We start from the raw sequence: 21,034 nt of genomic DNA, 5'->3' as shown, positions 1-21,034 counted from the left end.
AAAGTTGGAAGCATTAAATTGTCTAAAATGTCTTGGTATGCTGACGCCTTAAGAGTTACCTTCACTGAAACTAAGGGGCCATCCCAACCCCTGAAAACAACCCTACTCCACAATCTCCCCCCCCTCCACCAAATTGCCCAGGTTTGTGACAGATTAACTGTCCTATCTGTCCATGCACACATAGGCTGCTATCAGCAGTTTTGAGCAGTGACGTTTTTGAGCAGTAAAAAAAAAAAAAAACTAGTGGGTTCTAAGAGACATTTTCAGCTGTAAAAACGCTCTAACGCTGATGAATGCTAATAAACGTCACTCACCAGCGTTTTTTTACGTTTGATCCATTGAAAGAAAAAAAATAATTTCTTAAAAAAAAAAAAAAAACGTTAACGCGAAAATACGCAAAAGAAACGATATTGAAAAAAGCTAAAAAGGGTTGAAAAACTCACTGCAAAGCTACTGGCGTTTTTATAACGTTATTTTGACGTCCAGCGTGCATGAGGCCTAAGCACCATGAACAAGATTGTCTGTAAGTTCTCCACTGAAAAACAAGATTTTGTAAAAAGGAAGTAATTTAAACCATAACATCGAATAAGAACATTTTATCCAAAGTGGAGTTCCACCCGTTTTTTTTGTTTTTTTTTTAACCTAAAAAAAAATGTAATATATATATTTTTTTTATACCCACCAGAAAAGGGCTGTTGCTATGCGGAAGTAGCTGTTCTGCCTCTTTCTCCACCGCGGTCCTCTTCTTCTTTGTCCTCCATTGCGGTGTCTTCTGGTGAATGGGGCGCGCTGCCTTCTGGGAACTGTGTGTATCCCAGGAGCAAGCCGCCCATTCACAAAGCGCCATGCGAGTCACGAATGCGCAGTAGGAAACGGGCAGTGAAGCAGTAAGGCTTCACTTCCTTTTTCTCTTAGTCAGGATGGAGGTGCTGGACTGAGCGATCGCCGTCGGGGGCCCATTATCACGGGCGCCTAGAACAGGTAAGTGTCCTTATTAAAAGTCAGCAGCTACAGTGTTAGTAGTAGCTGACTTTAAAAAAAAAATATATATATATTTGTGGGTGGAATCCCGCTTTAATAAGCAAAACATACATTTACATTGAAGAAGAAAAAAAAAGGTTCGTACAAAAGAAATTTGTCTTTGTTAAATGTGCAACCTCTGGAACATTTTTAAGTACGTTTATTTTATTGCAAAAGAGAACACTGCATGTCTGTGGGCAAAAAATAAAACATTGAATTTAGTTACGCTTTAAGAGACTTTCTTTGTGGTATGTCAAGCTAACTTGAAATGGATTCAGCCAATGTGCGTCTCTGCAAATAAATGCAATATATGTAATATTTTTTATTAAATATATGTAATATCTTTATTTATATTTAATTTTTTTGTACTCCTTTGAACTATTCACAGATGATTCCACCTCGAGGCTGTGCCTATGTTTGCATGGTTCACAGACAAGATGCATTCAGAGCTCTTCAGAAGCTTAGTTCTGGCTCCTGTAAGATTGGATCGAAAATCATCAAGGTATGCTTTTGCTAAAAGTCATTAGAAAAGAATAGAAGGCCTTTATTGTCATTGCAAAAAATACAACAAAAGTTTGATGTAAAACGTTCATAGAGAATGATTCCTTGCACACATATAAACCATATAAAAACACACAATATAATAAATAATCATCCTAAAAAAAAAGCATTAAAATGTAATGCACTTTCACCTTCCCCTATTTTTCAAAACCTGTGTAAACAGCAATTACAAACTAGATTTAATATTCATACTTATTGCATTTATAGCCATTGGGGCAAGAAAACAAAATCTCAATCTAGTCATTCGCACTTTATTATTTCTAAAACTCCTTCCCCACGGCATCAGTTCACCATCCGTGGCATCAAAGACTGACGATCCCCTTTTCCTTGCAGTTTTATAAAATTGTTGCGAAGTAGCGAATAACTGGAAACTGCGCGCTGCCACCTAATGGTAATGGGGAAAAAATGTAAGGCTGCTGCTACCACCAAATGTGTCCCCATATCCTCAGGAAAATAAATGATAAATATGTGATAGCGCTGCCCAAATTCAGTAATGCACTGTATGTGTGTGTGTATACACACACACACACACACATATACACCAGTGTTTCTTAGACTATGGCTTTTTCAATAATTCCAAAGAAGGAAACTGCTGATGGCCCCAACACATCGGTTACTATGCAGAATTACATCATATTTAAATATCTCACTTTATGTACAGGTTTGAGGATGTTACGATACATGGGGTAGTTAGGATCTTTATCCTCTTGCTGACCTGCCGCAGTACATATACTACGACATGGCGGCTCATACAGGCACCACAACATACCCGCTCATCGCTGCATGTTTCTGGATTTTGGGCGGACACCTTCTGTTGATTGGACACGGAGAAGCTTTTGAGGACACATCCACTGGGCGCCATCACTATATAACCCTACCCCACTGCTGAGTCCTCGGTTTTGTTTTAGCTTCCCAAGCTGGTGGACCTCTTCTCCTTCATGGAGAAATGGCTCTTCGTTTATCAATTTTTTTATAGCCAGGACCAAGGACCATTTAGTTCTGGCTATAGATGCCTTGACAATTCCCTGGTCTCAGTTCAGGCAAATCTACGCCTTCCCCCCAGTGTGAATTCTGCATCATCTGCTCAAAAAGATCCAAGCAAGAAAAGAAAACAGTGCTTCTTATTGCACTGAAATGGCCCTGAAAAACCTGGCACACAGTAGGGATGCACAGTCACATAACCACTTAAAGTGGAAGTAAACCCACCTATCATTTTCAGCCAAGGAAGCTGCCATCTTGGCCTATATTTAATCTTCAACTGCCATGGTGCTGCACATGTGATCAGTTAGGACACCAGCCATTGGATGGTTTGACCGTTTGGTTGAGAGCACAACCAATGGGACAGTTAGCAATCCCGGCATGCCGGAAATGTAACTGCTTTTTGAAACTGTTAAATCGATGGGTTTACTTCCGCTTTAAAGTCTAAGGGGCAGATTCACGTACCTCCGCGCATCTTTCCGCCGGGCGCAGCGTATCGAAGATACACTGCGCCACAACTTTTTTTTTTAATCCTCAAAGAATTCGCGCCGTAAGTTACGGCGGCGTAGTGTATCTTTGGCGGTGTAAGGGCACGGAATTCAAATGGCTGTGATGGGGGCGTATTTTATGTAAATACGTCGTGACCCGACGTAAACAACGTTTTTTTTTTAACGTCGCATGCGCCGTCCGTGGGGGTATCCCAGTGCGCATGCTCGAAATTAAACCGGAACAAGCCAATGCTTCCGACAGTGACGTCATTCCACGCAAATCCCTATTCGCGAACGACTTACGCAAACGACGTAAACAATTCAAATTTAGACGCTGGAACGATGGCCATACTTAACATTGAGTACGCCACCATATAGCAGCTTTAACTATATGCCGGAAAAAGCAGAACGCAAACGACGTAAAAAAAAATGCGCCGGACGTACGTTCGTGGATCGCCGTAACTAGCTAATTTGCATACTCGACGCGGAAAAAATGCACCTAAGATCTGACGGCGTACTAAGACGTACGCCTGTCGGATCGATCCCAGATGGCGTTGTATCTTGTTTTGTAGATACAAAACAAAGATACGACGCAGGAACTTTAAAATTACGCGGCATATCAATAGATATGCCGGCGTAATTCTTTTGTGGATCTGCCCCTAAATCTTTTTATGACACTTGTTTCTTAAGTTAAAATCAATATTTTTTGCTAGAAAATTACTTGGAACCCCCAAACATTATATATATTTTAGCAGAGAGAATAAAATGGCAATTGCTGCAATATTTTATGTCGCACTGTATTTGCCCAGTGGTCTTTCAAATACACTTTAATGAATAATAATAAAATAAATAATAATAATAAAAAGGAAACCGTAAAGTTAGCCCAATTTATTTATTTTTTGTTTTACTGTGAAAGATGTTGTTACGCCGCGAGAATTGTGAGAGAATCCTGATCTATCTTCTAAGAAAAATCGTGATTCTCATTTTAGCCAGAATCGTGCAGCTCTAGTACACAGACATACTCAGACCTCTAGCAGACGATTTCTGGCCTCCTCCCAACAGACCAGATCTGTGATCTCAGGGCCCTCTGTGCCATCCTGCTTCTCAGTCTCTGGCTTTAATGCAGAGCTCCACCCAAAAGAGGAAGCTCCACTTATCTGTTTTTGACAGGTACCCATCCCCACTCCTGCAGGTAAGTGTCCTAATATTAAAAGTCAGCAGCTACAGTATTTGTAGCTTCTTACTTTTCATTTTTCGTGGGGAGGCTGGACCTCCTCTTTTATGACAAGGCTGTTGAAGCCCTGGTTTTTTAAAGATAGGGAGGTCTCTGAGTCTATTATTCGTGCATTCCTGAAAGAAAAAAAGCCACTTCTGGGAAACTCTACTATTATACTTGGAAATCCTTATTTGCCTGGTGTGAACAGGCACTTTGATCGAAGAGATTACTCTCTGCCTTAGATTCTGGCCTTCCTACGATCAGGTTTTGACTTTACTCTGAAAGGACAGGTCCCAACCTTGTTCTCTCTTTCAAAGACCTCTGACTTTGCTCTCACTTGTAAAAGGTTAGCTTGCATTGAGCCCCCATTGCCACACCCTTGCTTCTTTGGGAACTCAACCTTCTCGCTGCCCTGCAGAAACTGCCCTTTGAGCTCATCATAGATATGCTCCTTGGTGACCTCTCCTACATAGTAGCCCTTTTGGTTGTTATCACATGTCAGACATGTCTTTGAGTTGACAGCTCTCTCCTGTAAGAAGCCATTCCTCATACTTCACAAAGACAAGATGTGTTACGCCCAAGACCATTCTTTCCTCCCAAAGTGGCATCAGTCTTCCACCTCAATGAGGACATAGTCTTACCATCCTTATGCCTGGCTCCAAAGCATCCTAAGAAAATTTCTATGCATTGCATGGACACAGAACAATTAGAGTCCACCTCAAAGCCACAGCTTCAGACAGATGGATTCCCTGTTTGTCCTATCCTTAGGGCAGTTAAGCGGTTCTTAATTTTATACTCGTTTATTAAGTTAATATAACCCATGAGGTGACAAAAGATGACTCTTTAGAAGAAATCTGTAGTATGTTCTGCTGTCAGTACTGTTGCAAACCTATGGATTTTCTTTTCCGGTAATGATTTTACTGTTTTGTTTGTCTAATTTCTAATTCATTTAGATCGCTTGGGCATTAAATAAGGGTGTGAAAACAGAGTACAAGCAGTTCTGGGATGCGGAACTTGGAGTCACATATATTTCTTGGGAAAAAGTGAAACTGGATGATCTAGAAGATTTCTCAGAAGGTGGAATGATTGATCAAGAAACTGTTAACAATGGTAACAATTTAACTTTAAATTTCTAGTGAGTGGGAGATTTGATTGCAATATAGTAAAAATGTATTTTAAATATCATCATGTAGCTGAACTGTAGGCAACATACCAGTGAATACAGTTATGTATATTTAAAACAATATATTTAAATGCTACTAGTGTAAATAATAGCGAAATAGTATACTTAGCCTCTTGTACAGGAGCACCTAGATCAGTAGTGGAAGGGGGGTTCTAGGAGCTACTCGGACATCCTACATCCACGTGTGCAGCTGTCCTGACAAAATACACAGCTTGGCAGAATATCGAACCACGTCACTTCCGGTTTCTTACAACCCACAGTAATTGCAGATTTTGACGAATTCGTGTTTGGACACAACAGAAGCAACCGAATTAAGCCAGGTAAAGGAACGTTTGGGTGTTTTCACTGCACAGCGGCTAACAGGGATGAAGTTGACGCCACTTCGGAGGCGGACATTTTGTTGGTTAGTGTTGGAGCGGAGTAACAATCTCTGCTCATAATATCGTGCACCGGACTGCATTCGATTGCCACTCAAAACACATATTCCTTATCATGTGAAACTAATTATGTTTTAAATAAACCGGAAGTGACGTGGTTCGATATTCTGCTGAGTTGACCAATTTTGTCAGAACCCCGGCAAAGAATATGTTGACAGAAGGCGAGAACAGAATGATGACCTCATTAGTCTGTTTGCTGTTCAGTCACTGGCTGGAGACAGGAAGTTGACCTAACTTGCTTAACTGAATTATGAAAAAAAGTTAGGTTATCAGGCTTTCTGCAAATCTCAAGACTGGGGGAAGGACAAATATACTACATAGAACATATTTATTCTAATGGTGTATTTAGTAATTTGCCTATTGTTCCACTTTAATAATATCTAACGCACACTGTATATGTAGCATGGGCAGTGATTTAGTTTGCTTAAAGTGGTTGTAAAGGCAAAAGTTTTTTTTTTTATCGTCATGCATTCTTTGCATTAAGGTAAAAATAAATTATATACAGCCCTCCCCCGCCAATTACTTACCTGAGACCTGTCTCGATCTACCTCCAGTTGCAGTGACAAGGAAGAGGGGCAGTGCCATGCTCTGTGTGACAAAAGACACACAGACCGGCTCGGAATTGAGCCTGCACATGTGCCACCATGGGAAGCAGCTTCCTATGGTGGCACACAGACAAGAGGAGGAGTTCAGAGCACTGACGGGGGACCCCAGAAGAGATGGATCAGGGTTGCTCTGTGCAAAACCATTGCACAGAGCAGGTAAGTATAGCATATTTGTTATTACAATCACATTAATTATGCATCTTGTAGTGTCCATGTGTCTAATTCATGCTTGGGGTTTGTGATTGTATTTTTGTTCCTAATACACCCAAGACTCATTTTACCATAATAAAATGTGATTTCTGTTGCACTTCTTATAGACTGGGCAAATCAAAGAAACGCAGAACCTACTGTCACTAAGGAGCCTGTTTCTGCACCACCTCCCACTACTACTGTACAAAGTCCAGTTATACCAAAACCCACAATCATAACAACGCAAACAGAGGCATATACTCAGCCAGTTGCAATGCTCCAGGTAACTATTTTTATTAAAAGAAGTGTATAATCTAATTTTGTGAATATACAGTTACTGTTTAAATGAGTTCTCTGAACGTTCAAATATGTTGAATGCTAGTATAATGTATTAATTTACTAGTAAATGTTATATTAAACTGAATATTTACCTTACTTTAACAGACTGTTGTTACCTTTTGGTAGAAGGGCAGTTCCTTTGCTTGTTAGTGTTATGTTATCATGTCTATTTATAAAAAAAATAATTTGATTCATGTGACAGGAATTTGCCCATCCTTGACATATACTGTATGTATATCTATATCTATATATATATATATATATATATATATATATATATATATATAGAGAGAGAGAGAGAGAGAGAGAGAGAGAGAGAGAGAGAGAGAGAGAGAGAGAGAGAGAGAGAGAGAGAGAGAGAGAGAGAGAGAGAGAGAGAGAGAGAGAGAGAGAGAGAGAGAGAGAGAGAGAGAGAGAGAGAGAGAGAGAGAGAGAGAGAGAGAGAGAGAGAGAGAGAGAGAGAGAGAGAGAGAGAGAGAGAGAGAGAGAGAGAGAGAGAGAGAGAGAGAGAGAGAGAGAGAGAGAGAGAGAGAGAGAGATTTTTAATGCAGTGATTTCCTCTGATTAGATCGTGCAGACGCTTTTAGGAAATTGTGGTATGAAGAAAACCACAGCTAGAACAATTTTTAAACCCCTCTGTATGCAGAGTTTATATGTTCTCTTTATATGTTCTCTTTCACATTCCAAAACACATTGGAAAATTAACAGGCTTTTTACCTAAATTGACGCGACTTGCCTGTGTGATGTTGAGGTTTTTGGACCTCAAGTCGCTTCAAAGTCAGACCAAAGTAGTGCAGGGACTACTTTGAAGTTGCACAGATATGAACGGTACTCATTGAAAATCATGGGTTATGTAATGGGACTTTTCAGTCTCAAGCCACACAAGTGTGAAAGGGGCCTAAATGAAATGCTTCCAAATATTTGCTGATATAATATTAAAAATGTCACATGCTAAAATTGATCCTTCAAATAATAGTATTTTCTATGAATGCAATATCCAATTTACAGAACACTAGGCATAGTGTTGACATAGTGGTCCCTCCCCTTCTTTAGGAGTATTAGAGAGATTAAATTATCTGCAGAAAAGATAGATAATAGCGTAATACATGTGCAACAATATGTTATAAATGCAAGATTAGAAAGATTTCACTACCGGTTGAGAAGATTTCATTACCCAGCAAACAGAAACAATACAGACACTGGAAATCTTCAGCTCCCTTGTGTGGGCTTCTGGTGTGTTGCTGTACCTTTTAAGGTTGAAAAGGGCTGTCGGTATGTCAGCTGGATACTGGTTCAAGTCACAACGAAGATATTTGCTAGCAGGCATGTGATGACGAAAGGGGTCCTGCGTGACTCCGAAACGTTGCAGTCTCCTTGTGTTGTGTTCATGCAATAAACTATCCGTTTGGACGCTATTTTGTGTCGATCCAAGGTGTGCTGGCAAATATCTTCCTAGTAAAAGCACCTCCCGCAGTTTAGTAAAGCACGGCTCAGGCACACATTTAATCCTTTGATCACCCCTGATGTTAACACCTCCGCAGCCTGTGTCATTAGTACAGTGACATTGCATATTTTTAGTATTGATCACTGTATTGGTGTCACTGGTCCCCAAAAAGGTATCGGCGCCCTGCCATTAGTAGTAAATTAAAAATATTTTATGTTTGTAGACACTTTTGTGAAAACCAATCAATATACACTTATTACATTTTTTTTATGTGTTTTATCGCAGAAAGTAAAACATTTTGTGTTTGTTTGTTTTTTGTTTTTTTAATCGTGTGTCTCTATTCGTTTATAGCGCAAAAAATAAAAACCGGAGGTGGTCAAATACCACCAAAAAAAGCTTTATTTGTGGGGAAAAAAAAGGACATGCTTTCTTTGGGGTGCAGTGTCGCACGACTGCACAATTGTCAGTTAAATAACGCATTGCTGTATCACAAAAAATAGCCTGGTCATGGGGGGGGGGGAATCTTCCAGAGGTCAAGTGGCTAATAGAGACCATCATTTTCAGAGATGCCTTTACATAGCAGTGTGGCTTCCACATGAATTTCCAATGTGACATTGTTATCATTATTTTGAGACAGAGCTTCTTCTTTTATTTTTTTCCTGGTATTTAATTACCACTGGGTTTTTTTTTTTTTATGAAAAAAAGACCAACAATTTAGAAAAAGAGAAAAAAAAAACCTTTTAATTTGTTTCTGTTATACAATTTTGCAAATTAGTACGTTTTTTTTTTTTTTTTTTCCTTCACTGGGCACTTCTGAGGCTGCACTGATGGGCGCCGCTGAGGCTTCCCTAATGGGCACTGATATGTTGTACTGATGGACACTGATGGTCAATAGGGAATTGCAAATGCAAATGTCCCCTGTAACAGGAAATTATCGGCTTTTATTTCCTCAGACACTGACAGCACTGAGGAAAGGAAATGCAGATAACCGGCATTTGCTTGAATGCAGCTTATCACATGGTAAAGAGCCTACGTCATTGGCTCTTTAACCTAATCGGTGAGGCGCTGTGTCCGAGGGACACAGCCCACCAGCAACCTCCACATGCTGCAATGCGAAGGATGTCATATGACTTTGAGGTTAGACTGGAAAAGGCACCATCCAGGCGTCATTCTGCTATATTGTTTCCATGTAATGGATGTGTAAACCTTGATGCCACGTACACACGATCGGTCAAACCAATGAGAATGGTCTGATGGACCGTTTTCTTCGGACCAAACCGATCGCGTGTGGGCCCCATTGGTTATTTATCCATTGTTTTAAATTTAACTGATGGATACCTAACCGATAGAACAAAACCGATCGTCTGTAGGCACGTCCATCGGTTAAAAATCCAGGCATGCTCAGAATCGTCGATGCATGCATGCTTGGAAGCATTGAACTTCGTTTTTTCCAGCACGTCGTTGTGTTTTACGTCACCGCGTTCTGACGCGATCGTTTTTTTTAACCAATGGTGTGTAGGCGCGACGGACCATCAGTCAGCTTCATCGGTTAACCAATGAAAACGGTCCATCGGTCCGTTCTCATCGGATGGACTGATCGTGTGTACGCGGCATAATAGTGATCTTTTCTTGGTTCCTCTTTGGTTCGGTATAGAAAGTGTTTTGTTACATCTCTTCAATAAGTGCAATAAATGCCTGTTGGATCTGTCAGGAACCTTGTCAGCTGTTAATTTCCTGCCTATGCTGACTCTTATAAGTTATCATTATTCCCAGCTATCTCTTTAAACCACAGAGCACCATCCTCTATGTTATGGGAGAGGTAGAGGTGTTCTGTAGTCCTGTCCTAATGTGATAACTCTGGTCCTCGGTAGATATGGTATAGTGAGTGAGCCTTCACCATAGAACAAGAAAGGTAAAAACAAAAGCAAGAAACAACTAATTAACTAATGCAATCGTTGCATCTGAGGTAAGTCGCAATATAGATCCTATTTTTGCTCTTTTATTTAGACATTTTAAATGTAACATTATGATTTGTCATATTTTTTTTACGTTGCATCACTCCATTCTTCAACTAATTCATTTTTTTCATACAGATTCCAGTTACACCAACTGTCCCTGCTATGCCTGCTATGCCTGCTGTTCCTGCTGTCCCTGCTGTTCCTGCTGTAAGTTTGGTACCACCTGCATTCCCTGTCTCTATGACGGTACCACCTCCGGGCTACACCAATCTTCCTCCACCTCCATTTATGCGTGCAAGTTTCAACCCTTCACAGCCACCACCAGGTATGTATTTGGTAGTTAGAATCTAAAAACAGCGTTCACTTCAGATTATTACAGTTGCCCTTTCCTGATTTTGTTCTTTTTAAAGTCCAACTCCAGCCAAAATATATTTCTTTTAAGTTTTGGATAGATTGGAGAAGAGTTATTATAATTTGTATGTGGCAACCTATTGGGAATATTTTACGTCATTTGCTGTCTCTTGGGCACCTGTACAAGAAATGAGAGGTGCTAGTGTCAGCGTAGACAGCAATGAATACATTGTCAGAAGTCCTATTCCTTTCTTGCGCTGCTAGAAATGTGTTTTTGTTTATCTGTGGTCCCCTTGGGATATTTTCCATCACCCCCTTCCCTTAAAGTAGTTTGAATTCTTCTCCACTCTTTCCAAATCAAAATAAAACCCTTTGGGTAGAATTTGACTTTAAGTGCAGTGTACTTTTAAGATACTGCCTGGGATTTATAAGGAGTGTTGTAAGTACTCTTAGAAATCTGTGTCGTGGTGCAACAAATGGCAGAACTAGTGACAGATTTATGTACAGGTATGTGTCAGTAAGGGGTCTAAGAAATCTCTTGCTACTCTGACACAACTGTCGCGAACATCTCTCCTGCGAAGTGGCAGAGTTTTACAGGAAGAGAAGCTATTTGGAAAAGTTTGGTCGGTAATGGAAATGTATCAAATATTGTTCCTGAGGGGTTGATTTACTAAAACCAAAGAGTAAAAAATCTGGTTCAGCTGCGCATGGTAACCAATCGACTTCTAACTTTAGCTTCTTTAATTAAGGTTTGATGGGCTGAAAAAAATGGAAGTTGATTGGTTTCTATGCAAAGCTGCACCTGATTTTCCACAATCCAGTTTTAGTAAATCAACCCTATTATGTCACAGAATTGTTTCAGAGATGCAATACAATATATACACAAGCAACAGAGTCAGTGGTTTACCTCCATTTTCCTTATCTTTGATATGGCAGTATCTCTTTATGAATTTGTTGCAACAATGGCACCATACAAGAACTGCTTGATTTGTTGCCTCTCGGTACTATGTTGTACAAGGGTTTTCATGACTTTGGCACAAGGCTTCCAACTACATACACACCACCAGAAATCTGGTGCAAGTGTCTTTTTAAATTGGTCCCACTGTATTTAGGGGCAGGGACTGTACCTAGCAGTATAACTGGAACATAGGTTATAGGCGTTAATGAAAACCATATGGGCAATACAAATAGAACCCTGATTTGTAAATTGGCATCAACCTCGTGTTTTCCCACTTTGAAATACTTATGTAATTTTAATCAAATAAACAAATTCATTATTACAGCGTGAACATTCACCTTGTTTTTGTTCTAAAAATATACAGGTGCATTTAAAAAAAAACTGAATATCATCAAAAAGTTGATTATTTATTTCAGTAATTCAGTTCAAAAAGTGAAACTCATATATTATATAGATTCATTACACACAGAGTGACATTTTTCAAGCATTTCTTTCGTTTAACTTTGATGATTTTGTCTTACAGCTAGTGAAAACCCAAAATGCATAAAATTAGAATATTGTGAAACATTTCAATATTGTAGACTCACACTCTAATCAGCCAATTAACTCAAAACCCCTGTAAAGGTTTCCTGAGCCTTTAAATGGTCTCTCAGTCGGTTAGGCCTAGTACACACGAGAGGATTTATCCGCGGATACGGTCCAGCGGACCGTTTCCGCGGATAAATCCTCTCGAGGATTTCAGCGGATTTGGATCCGATGGAGTGTACTCACCATAGGATCGAAATCCGCGCCGAAATTCCCTCGCGATGACGTGTCGCGCCGTCGCCGCGATGATGACACGGCGACGAGCGCGACGCTGTCATATAAGGAATTCCACGCATGCGTCGAATCATTACGACGCATGCAGGGGATCCCTTCGGACGGATTGATCCGGTGAGTCTGTACAGACCAGCGGATCAATCCGTTGGGATGGATTCAAGCGGATAGATTTGAAAGCATGTCTTCAAATTTTTATCCGCTTGAAATCCATCCCAGGGGATAAAAATCAGCGGAAACAGATCCGCTGGATTGTACACACCATAGAATCTATCCGCTGAAACCGATCCGCTGAGATTTTTCAGCGGATGGATTCTATCGTGTGTACGGGGCCTTACACAATAATGGGATAGACTGCTTACTTGACAGTTGTGCAGAAGAGGCTAAGTCACAAAAGGTCATTGCTAAAGAAGCTGGCTGTTCAGAGTGCTGTATCCAAGCATATTAATGGAAAGTTGGGTGGAAGGAAAAAGTGTGGTAGAAAACGGGGATAACCACAGCCTTGAGAGGATTGTGAAGCAAAGGCCATTTAAAAATTTGGAGGAGAGTCACACGGAGTGGACTACGGCTGGTGTAAAGGCTTCAAGAGCCACCGCATACAGACGTATCCAGGACACGGGCATCCTTGTGTCAAGCCACTCCTGAACTAGAAATAATGTCAGAAGCGTTTTACCTGGGTTAAGGAAAAAAAGGACTTGGACTATTGCTCAGTGAAGTCCTCTTTTCGGACGTAAGTACATTTTGCATTTCATTTTGAAATCAAGGTCCCAGAGTCTGGAAGAAGTGTGGTGAGGCACAAAATCCAAGTTGCATTAGGTCCAGTGTGATGTTTCCACAGTCAGTGATGATTTTGGGAGCCATGTCATCTGCTGGTGTTGGTCCACTGTGTTTTATCAATTTCAAAGTCAGCGCAGCCCTCTACCAGGAGATTCTAGAGCACTTCATGCTTCCCTCTGCTGACCAGCTTTATGGAGATGCTGATTTCATTTTCCAGCAGGACTTGGCACCTGCCCACAATGCCAAATGTACCAATACCTGGTTCAGTGATCATGCCACGCCGCATTGGTGCAGTAATTCATGCAAAAGGAGCCCAGACCAAGTATTGAGTGCATACTATACTGTACATGAACATGCTTTTCAGTAAGCCAACATTTATGTATTAAAAATCCTTTTTTTTTTATTTAAGTCTAATTTTCTGAGATACTGAATTTTGGGTTTTCACTAGCTGCAAGCAAAATTAAAGGAAAGAAATGCTTGAAATATATCACTCTGTGTGTAATGAATCTCTATAATATGAGTTTCACATTTTCAATTGAATTACTGAAATAAAAGTTTTTGATGGTATTCTTTTTTTTTTTTTAGATGCACCTGTAGACATGTACAATGCTGACAAATAATTTGGAAAATTCATATTTAGTCATGTGCTTGCATTACTTTTTACAGGTTTTATTCCACCGCCAGTACCACCACCTGCTATCCCTCCTCCTGCAATTAGCTCAGCTATTCCAACAGGTAAGTGAAATAATGCTCAAGGAAAGTTGTTGACGACATTGAAAATAGCTTAACTAGGGGTCGCCGATTATCGGAGGGGCCGATTATTGGGGGCTGATAATCAAATAATCGGTATCGGTCAGAAATGTGCCGATATTACCAATATTAGTCAGTCATTCTCCCCCTGTCCCTACGCGGCGCTCGCTGCAGTCTCTGCCAGTCTCTGCCAATCTCTGTCGGTGGTGTGGCGGGCAGCAGAGATGACATCTTCTCTCACTCACCGCCTCGCATCACCGCTGTTCCACCCCTGCAGCAGAGCCGCAAAGGCTGCTCTTGACAGAGCTGCGGGCGAGCAAAAAGATAGTTTTTTTTTTTATTGCTCACCAACATGTGGAAATGTACCCGCTCGGACGCTAATGAGAGGCTGCCAGAAGTAGTGTAAGTAGTGACAAGCTGCATATGGGTGGCAGGTGACAGTGGCAAGTAACATGCTGCATATGGGTGGCAGGTGATGGTAACAAGTGACATACTGCATCTAGTTGACAGTGACAAGTGATATACTGCATCTGGGGGCCGGTAACAGTGATGTCCAGATTATCGGTCTGAAAGGTAGCCCGAAAATGGGTATCGGCCCTGAAAAAACGATACCGGTCGACCCCCTAATCTTAACCCATCACAGCCTGACACTTGATCACAAGCTCATCTTCCTGGTTCCCGATCAGGAGCCTTGGTTGGTTGCTGACAGTGACCGCTCAGTCAGTATGCTGGGATTGTGAGACTGCGTGCTGAAAACATGCTTACTGCACAACACTAAGACCCCTTTCACACTGAAGGAGCTTTGCAGGTGCTATAACACTAAAAATAGAGCCCTGAAAGAGCGGCTCCATTCACTCCCCTGTGAAAGTCAGAGGTAAAAAAAAAAAAATCCTGCTAGCAGCATCTTTGAGGTGCTGTAGGAGCAGTGTATTCATGTCCCCAATAAATGGGCAGCGGCGGGTGTTAAAAGCCCCCGCCAGCGCCTGCGAAAACTATGGTAGAGCACCCCTTAAAATAGCTGCACTTTACTGTGGATGCCCCCACCGCCCGAGTGTGAAAGGGCTCCAATGTGTGGCAGTTTTATTTCCGCTGCGTATATGCCTTACGCATTTGGCAAGATTTGAAATTAATATCAATGACTAATGTACTTGAAATAGATAATTAAGTCTTGGGTAGATGCTGATGAGAACTAGTCATCATTCTTCTTTTATGTTGATGCCAGCAGCATGATCCTCTGAATGTAAGTCAAGGAAAGGGATTTAGCCCATCCTGTTGGATTCTCAAATTAATTTTTTTTTCCATTGGGGACAGACACCTTCTGTAATTCCTCTACTGCCTGGTTGGAGCTGTGAGCAGAGACTATGCCTCAAGAGCCACCTAAAGCTCTGAATAGCCATAAATCTGTGTGTGTGTATGTATGTATGTATGTATGTGTATGTGTGTATATATATATATATATATATATATATATATATATATATATATATATATATATATATACACATATATATATACACATATATATATATATATATATACACACACACATATACATACACACACACTGTGCAAAAGTTAGGCTGGTGTAAAAGTGTACCTAGTGTACCTAGAAGAATTGATGCTGGTTTGAAGCCAAAGGGTTGTCATACCAAATATTGATTTGGTTTAGATGTTTCTTCTGTTCGCTTCCTTTGCGTTTTGTAAATTAATAATAAACCATTAAAATATATATTTTTGAAAGCATTCTTACTTTACAGCATTTCTTCTCACCTGCCTAAAAAAATTCACAGTACTGTATATAAAAAAATAAACACACAAAATTGAAATGCATTATTTCATAAATTGAATGGCACTCCAGTGCCCAACCTGCATACTAAGGGCTGCCAATTTTTGTGCAGCCCTTGTGTCCCCTGTAGACTAATCCGTGTTTCCTTATTGCCCTGTTATAGTAGTGATTTCAAGCAGCCTTGTGTAATAGGTCGCCAGTCTGTCTCCTGAAGCACGTCCCCAGTCTCCAGCAACTCCAATAGCATGTTACAATCTGACAGTCTCTTATATCATGTCTGATTTTCTGACCATCTGCTGTAACATGTCCCAGAAGATTGCCCAGCTATGTAGGACAGCGCAGTGAGACATGCACAACCCCCTCTGAAGCTGCAAGCTGTCCCAGCCAGATGCCCACAATAGTATTGGCAGCGCCATGGACAGGTGGGGGAGAGAATGGAGGGTTCGGGTGGACACGTCGCTGGATTGTGGGACAGGTGTCTTTTTGCACACACTCGTGGAATGGAAACACTACAGTACCTAATAAAAATCTCCTAAAAAAAAAAAAAGTTACCAGGTTAAAGTTAGAGGAGGTTTTTGCAGTGCTTTTTGGCCAATAGCGGGGCACTTTTTACCCCCGCTAGCGGACGAAAAATGGTAAAACCGCCGGCAAAGCACCAATGCAGAGGCGCTTTGCCGGCAGTTCGGCAGCGCTGCCTACTGATTTTAATGGGCAGGGGCACTTTAGGAGCGGTGTATACAGTGCTTCAAAGATGCGACTAGCAGGACTTTTTTTTACCGTCCTGCCAGCGCTCCGCTCCAGTGTGAAAGCCCTTGGGTTTCATATTGTAGTGAAATGAGCGGCTCTTTCAAGGCACTTTGCAGGTGCTATTTTTAGCTCTATAGTGCCTGCATATCGCCTCAGTGTGAAAGCAGCCTTAAAGCTGCCAGTAGGTTGGCCCCTCTACAAATTCAGCATTGCTTAAAAATAGAGAGCAACTGAGCATGTGCAGAGCAGGATGATACAGTATATTACTGCATTTTAAACAGTATGCGCACTTATTTTTAAAGTTTTACATGGCTATACCTTCAAAAGCCGCCAGCCTGAAGTCATGTAGCAGGACTTAATCTTCTGACTGAAGCTCCACTTTACGTTTGAAATGTTTGTGGATACTTTTCTAACTGTCAACCTTTTTGTTTTGTTTAAAGCACTAGTTCCACGACTGCCTATTTCTGCAGATCCAATGAAAGATGTTTCATACAGCAGCCTGATGTTGCCTGTTGGAGCAGTTGCAACTACATCGGCATCCACCACATCTGTGTTTAACCTACCTTCAAGTACACATATAGATCAGGAAAGCAAAAGACAACCTTCTATAGAAAATTTTACAGAAAGATCAGCTTTAAATGGTAAGCATAAAATCTACTGAGTGCATAATATCATGCTACAGTGGTCTCTTTGTATTGCATTCTCTTATTATTTTTAGTGTTTTGGGTGAGGTTTGTGCTGAAGACCATATTTATTATTAGTTTTTGAATCTGCTTGCAATAGCCCTACACATTCATGGAAATTGTACATTTTCATGGTGACAGGTGAAAAGAGTGGCTGCAAGGGAGGATTCTCTTATGCAGTGAGTTGAATGTGCACAAAATATGTGTGAAAGATCATACAGTAGTGTGGTGGGTCTTCCATAATACAAATCAGTGGGTAAACCATTGAAAAAAATAGAAAAAAAGATTCACCTTCTGCAAGTTAATACAGGTCACTGAGACTTGACATTTAGAAATAGGAAATTCAAGTACTGTATATTCTCAAGTATAAGACAACATTTTCAGCACATTTTTTTGTGCTGAAAATGCCCCCCTCGGCTTATACTTGAGTCACCTTTTTGCGCCTGATCTCCCAGACTTTGGGGGATCCCAAACTTGGCACACATGTAGCCCTCTACTCTTCCTCTACAAGTGTGCAAAGTTTGTTGGCCGGAGAGCACCGATTTTTCAAATCGGGCACCCCTTTCATAGACTCCCATGTTAAACGGTAATTTCTCTGGTGATTTTGGGGACCTGGTACTGGCCGTAGGTCCCCTGGATCTGGAACTTGGCACACATGTTATCCTCTACAAGTGTGCAAAGTTTGTTGTCTGGGGGACGTAAGGCTGGGGAGCACCGATTTTTCAAAGCCGGGCTCCCCTTCCATAGACTCCCATGTTAAATGTCAGTCTAGTCATTGGCACAGTGAGGCATGGGCACAGTGAGGCATGCAGATGGACACCCTCAGCTTATACTCGAGTCAATACGTTTCCCCATTTTTTTGTGGTAAAATTAGGTGCCTCGGCTTATACTCGAGTATATACTGTAATTGACAAATTTAAGTCAATAAAACAAATTGTTGTTTTTAATGCTTTATTTTACTTATTCCTTATAATAATTTTTTTTTTTTTTTTCCTTTCAGCCTCTCAAAACACAATGGTGAGCAGTGCTGGGATCTTGACAGTTCAGCCACAGCCCCCTGTCACAGCACCTATTCCTCATTTGAGCATGCCAGGTAGAATTGCGGGGATGCCCTTTTTAGATATTCGCCAAGGATTATTGCCCCAACCAGCAACAGCAAGATTTGCTTTATTAACTCCAGCAATGCCACCTCTACCACCATCGAGAAGCATGCTTCCACCAGCTTTCATGGACCCTACTATGCATTCTCTTCCTTTTCCTCCAGGAGATATTTTTTCACGTCCTAGTATTCCAAGTAGACTTAATTCTGATAACACTCCTACTCAAGAAGAAAGTGTACCTCTGCCAAGCAGTAATATTCAACAAGAAGGAGACCAAGATTACCGTTTTCCTCCGTTAGAAAATGTTGGCCCACCACCTGGAGGTGAACACAATAAAGAAAGCATACAAGCTGTAGCTGCCCCAGAAAATAAAAGTGTGCTCACTGCAGAGGAAATAGATATTAATATGCGACATACAGTAGATAATCATGAGCTGCAAGATATGGCTGTTGTTGATCCTTCTGAGGGCCAGGAAAAACTTCCCGAATGTGGTGCTGGGTACTTATCTGTGGAAGGTTCCCATGAAACTGATAACAAAGCGGATGCACAGTCTCTTGATATTCTTAGAGCATCTGATCACCTGTCTTATGAAAGTAAGCTAAGAAATATCCCTGATTCTCATGATAGTGAAATGAAACCACCATTAGAAGGTAGGCCGCCATTTGGAAGCCCCCCAATAGATTTATTACCACCATTTGGGAGACATCCATTAGATATGCGAGAAATGTTTAGCAGGCCACCACCAGATGGACGTGATCATTTTGGTAGAGTTATTCCAGAAGATCACCTTGGGAGGCTTCACATGGACAGTAAAGATCATTATGGACAACCTATACTAGAGGGCAGAAATCATTTTGGAAGGTTACCAATGGATGGGAGAGAACATTTTGGAAGACCTCCTCCGGATGTAAGGGATCATTTTGGAAGAGTACCTTTAGATGGTGGTAGAAGGGAGCAAATAATGTTTCACCCAGATAAACCATGGGGACATAGAGGTGATTTTGATGAAAGACAACACCTTCCTTTTCCTGGTTTTGGTGGCCCAAAGGGCTTTGAAGATGAAAGACATCGCCATGGCAATTACAGACATGAGCCTGAAAATGCGATGGGTTGGAACCGAGGATTTGAACCAGAGGTTAACAGAGATTTCGATGACCGCCGTCGCCCTTGGGAAAGAAACAGGGATAGAGATGATCGAGATTTTGCTTTTCGAAGAGAAATAAACGGCAACCGCTTTGGAAGGGAGAGGCCGTCCAGCAATTGGATGCCTCCTAACTCACAAGTGTTTGAGTATTTTTCAGAAGCCAATGCTACTAACCAGAAAGAGGATAATATGCCTCAGGTTAATGGAGATATGCCAGAAACTGGCAGTCAACAACAAACTGCTAAAAATGCAAATGATCCTGAACTTTGTAAACAAGAATCATCAGTCAAAGTAAACGAAGAGAAGGATGCCAAGGATGCTGAAGTAGAGAGTCAACTATTGGTTGAAAGCACAGAAACTGAGGGAACATAATCATCACTCAGTAGGTAAAGATACCTTTTGTAAAGTTGTCATCTCTAAGTAATAGATTAATGGCTGATTGGACCTTACTAGTTTGCTTGTTGTCAGCCAATCTTAAATTAATCTAATGTTACGGTTCACCTTTCACTTAACTGTCCAACTGACTTGTATAGACTGCTCTTAATCTAAACATGATAGGTAGAGATTTTTTTTTATTTTTAAATTAGAAATCACAAGCATTTCCCCACGTGCTTTTATCATCAATCACCTGTGAAATGTCCAGCAAAAAGACTTCCTATGGAAGAATATAAAAAAAATGTACAGCAGATGGTTTGAAATTTTAGGACTGGTTGCATTTCAGGCTGTTGATTTTTTTTTTTTTTTAAAGTGTAGACAAAGCTGGGATTATTTTTATGTACCTGTTAATTGGCTTAAATAATATTTGGCGGATCGCAGTACTAAGATAGAAAAGACAAGACAATACTACAAGGTTGAGAAATCCGCACCACAGCCCATGTAATAATCCCAAAATTAAGTATCTGTGATTTGTTTCTTGTACTGCAGTAGAAAAAAATATGTTTAATGTTGGGTGCATTTTGTTTTTAGATCCTAATAAAACATCTGTTTGATAACAATGTTTCAGGTATTGTATTTTTTTTAACTTGCCATGTGATGAACTGATACCTTGAAAGGATGTTTTCATTATTCCCATGATGTTACCTTACCAAGTGGTTTTATTGATTGTAATGCAATGATCTTAACATGTGATGTTAATATGCATTTCTGCATACAAGTTCTGCTGCTATTGAATGCAATTCTCTTTGGTGAAAAGTTCTTTGTGGCATTTTCAGTCATTAGAAGTAAATATCAAGGTTTTTCATAGTTAAAATGCTTCCTGCATCATTCTGTCTGGTTGCCAATGTAAGTTTCAGACTTCTTGTGTTTTCATGGCTTCTGTGCCATAAGCAGATTTCTATATCGCTCAAAGAAGTCTCCAAATGTATATATATATTTTTTGTTTTAACTAAAGCCTATATGAGGGTAACATTTGGTAAAAGGCTACTAAATGTAAAGCACAAGCTCTCTGACAATAATACAATTTTCTTTTTAAGTACGAGTACCAATAGTACTCACTGATACCAAT

At 40.6% G+C, this 21,034-nt stretch overlaps 1 protein-coding gene across 2 annotated transcripts in view; it reads left to right on the top strand.

The window, feature by feature from the left end:
- The window catches only part of SCAF8 (SR-related CTD associated factor 8), a 112,035-nt gene extending 91,510 nt beyond the window's left edge, over positions 1-20,525 (top strand). For both annotated transcript variants that reach the window (XM_040350980.1, XM_040350981.1), the window contains 7 exons: positions 1,409-1,522; positions 5,217-5,373; positions 6,806-6,960; positions 10,554-10,743; positions 13,987-14,055; positions 17,044-17,244; positions 18,287-20,525. In XM_040350980.1, the coding sequence (XP_040206914.1) occupies positions 1,409-1,522; positions 5,217-5,373; positions 6,806-6,960; positions 10,554-10,743; positions 13,987-14,055; positions 17,044-17,244; positions 18,287-19,902 (2,502 nt within the window). In that variant the 3' untranslated portion in view covers positions 19,903-20,525. The remainder of the gene's footprint in view (positions 1-1,408; positions 1,523-5,216; positions 5,374-6,805; positions 6,961-10,553; positions 10,744-13,986; positions 14,056-17,043; positions 17,245-18,286) is intronic.
- Positions 20,526-21,034: the final 509 nt, after the last annotated feature.

This window comes from Rana temporaria, chromosome 4 (genome assembly GCF_905171775.1).
Source record: "Rana temporaria chromosome 4, aRanTem1.1, whole genome shotgun sequence".
NCBI lineage: Eukaryota > Metazoa > Chordata > Amphibia > Anura > Ranidae > Rana > Rana temporaria.
Note: the sequence above shows the minus strand (reverse complement) of the source record. Positions and strands in the feature narration are given on the sequence as shown.